Here is a 2,568-nt window from a genome sequence, read left to right as displayed (position 1 = left end):
GAAGCCGTCAGCATCTGAGGCTGCTGTCACTGACGCGCCACGGGCTGCTGCTGCTGCCGTCTGCTCGTCAGGAGAGGGCAGGCTGCCGGGGCCCGTGTACTGCTTGCCGTCAACGAACAGCGTGCCATAGCGCCAGCTATATAGGTGCATGCAGGGTGCATTACTACTCACATTGTGAGATCCATGCAGGGTGTATTATAGGGGGTCAAGAGGTATCGTCTGTGCTGGGTGTCAAGCAAGCCACTGTTGTTTGGTGTGTTTCTGGACGACTATGAGGCACATGTGCAGCACTCGGCCCTCCAGCACGTGTGCCAGGGGTGTGGCAGCTACGGGCTGGGACAGGCCTGTGTGGATGCTGGTGCACTGTTCTCCCACCGCCCTCGCTTTTGACACCGCCGCTCTGGTGATGGCGTGGCCGCGCGCCCGCCGCGGCCAAGTTATTGCCGCCGGCACAGCGCCCAGCACAGCGCCCGGCACAGCTTGTGTGCCAGAGTGTGTCCGTCTTACTGCGACCTGGGACATGCATGTCTGTGTGCTGGTTCAATGTCCCCACCGCACTGCCCCTTGCCGTCAGCGATGTGGCGATGGGATGGCCGGGCATGGCGCCGCCCGCCGCGGTCCACTTGTCCCGCTGCTTGCTCAGCACAATGTGTTACAACCAAGCCAGCCAAGTAAACCAAAAGCGAATTAGCCATAAACAAACTCCTCCACACGCCCTGTGCACACTTGGAATTCTGCGAAAGTGGTAAAACAGGGCAATTGGCAAGTGGTGTCAACAATGTGTTGCCCTTGACACACCCACCCCAACGGCTCTGCTGGCCTAACTCCTTCTCAAAGCCATAGGTTTGATAGCCAACCCCGTCCCTGCGCACCTGGATGAGCCTTGAAGAATTCAAGCAGATGGTGCAGGATGGCACGCATACCGCCCACATGCTCGCTCTCCACGTTCAAGACAATGTCTGCAGTGGAAAACAAAATGAGCGAATAGAGAGCGGGGTGAATGAAAGGGTTCAGCTGGCGGGTGGGGCACATACCCTAGTGGCCCCTTCCTTAATGTGCAGCACGTACCTGGGTCATGCAGCGAGGGGCGCAGCAAAATCCAGCCCTCTTTGCCGCCTTCCTCAGTGACGCGTACCCGCCACCCCTCGTAGTTCTCCGGCTCCAGCTGCCAGTGGTCGGCGCCGCCACAGCCTGCGGGAATGGCCAAGGACATTACAGGCAGGCAAGCGGGCAAATGGCAGGCAAGCAGCTGATGGTACAATGCCAAGGGCAGCAGGTCCGCATGAACTCATCCCTCCAAAACCGATGCGAAAGAGCCAGCAATACAAACGAACATAGCAGCCTCAAAGCTAGGAAAAAGATGCAAAGAGAAAATGAGTAACTTTCTCTGCCAGCCAGCACCGGCGCCACCTGCCTACCTGCATCAACCCACTGCTTGAAAGCCGCCGTCACCAGATCGCCCTCGCTACGGACATCACTGGCCTGAATGGCCACGCGAATCTCCATTGCCTCCACCGGCTCCCTGTGCCAGCCCACGTGCACGAGCGGATGCAGCCAGAGCTAACCAACCAGGCAGCTTGCATGGGGCTCACGCAGTGCTTACTCGAGTGCGTGTTGACTCAGGCATCCTCAAGTCAGGCCAGCAAGCCAGAACAGCCAACCAAGAGCAGCTGTAGGGCCTCACCGCAGGTCTTTGAGCAGGTCCCCCACGTCACCTGCGCCCTCCAGCTGCCGCCGCACCATCTCAACCACGATCTTCAACGCGCCGTACGCGCCGTCATCCAGGAAGTAATTTTCCTGGAAGTCACAAGTAAAGGATGGGCTATGAAACGAGCCAAAACTGGCAAGGAACCAGCACCGGCAAGAATGCGCACCCGCATTGCGCCATGGCCGCTGGTCTCCATCATAAGGGGGGAGGGCACGCCTGCCTGATTCAGCTCCACACCCTTATTAATGATATTCTTGTAACCCTGCATAGCACAGTTGGGGTTGAAGAAGCAGGGTGCAACGAAACGGGGGTGCCATGGCAGGAGCTGCTTGCGCCCCACCACCCACAAACCCTTCCACACCCACACCTTTTTAAAGCGGAAGTGCTTGCCGCCCAGCTGCTGGATGAAGGTGGCAAGGCCGTTGGAGGTGCATGAGTCGGTAACAATCGTCTCGCCGGGGTTCTCCCGCAGCGTGATAGCGCTCATTAGTGCAATGTAACGGTTGCGGTTGATGCCTGCGGCAGGATCACGGTGGGGGGGATAGTGTGACACAGTTGGAAGACAAAGATTGGCACCATAGCTTGCGGCAAGCCCATCGCCATTCTGAATTCCAATACTGAACCCTATGCAAATGCAGCTCGACATGCAAGCATGCACCAACGCGCCCACGCACCATTCCCGGCGGCATCCACCACACCACTCCGGTCCACATCTGTGTCCAGCATAATGCCCAAGTCGGCGCCTGCCTCCAGCACCGCAACCCGCGTCGCCTGCACCGCCTTCTTGTCCTCTGGGTTAGGCGTGTGGTTGGGAAAGGAGCCATCTACGGGGGGGGGGGCGGGGGGGCCGGGGGGGGGGG

At 59.2% G+C, this 2,568-nt stretch overlaps 1 protein-coding gene across 1 annotated transcript in view; it reads right to left on the bottom strand.

The window, feature by feature from the left end:
• Positions 1-491: 491 nt before the first annotated feature.
• The window catches only part of CHLNCDRAFT_58837 (hypothetical protein), a gene marked incomplete at its 5' end in the record, with an annotated part of 3,529 nt that continues 1,452 nt past the window's right edge, over positions 492-2,568 (bottom strand). Inside the window, 8 exons of the mRNA XM_005844681.1 lie at positions 492-734; positions 873-959; positions 1,069-1,191; positions 1,419-1,522; positions 1,685-1,797; positions 1,875-1,970; positions 2,076-2,224; positions 2,383-2,532. Coding sequence (XP_005844743.1) covers positions 688-734; positions 873-959; positions 1,069-1,191; positions 1,419-1,522; positions 1,685-1,797; positions 1,875-1,970; positions 2,076-2,224; positions 2,383-2,532 — 869 coding nt within the window. The 3' untranslated portion in view covers positions 492-687. The remainder of the gene's footprint in view (positions 735-872; positions 960-1,068; positions 1,192-1,418; positions 1,523-1,684; positions 1,798-1,874; positions 1,971-2,075; positions 2,225-2,382; positions 2,533-2,568) is intronic.

The sequence above is a fragment of the Chlorella variabilis genome, assembly GCF_000147415.1.
Source record: "Chlorella variabilis unplaced genomic scaffold CHLNCscaffold_21, whole genome shotgun sequence".
Taxonomy (NCBI): domain Eukaryota; kingdom Viridiplantae; phylum Chlorophyta; class Trebouxiophyceae; order Chlorellales; family Chlorellaceae; genus Chlorella; species Chlorella variabilis.
This window is presented reverse-complemented; position numbering and strand designations above follow the sequence as displayed.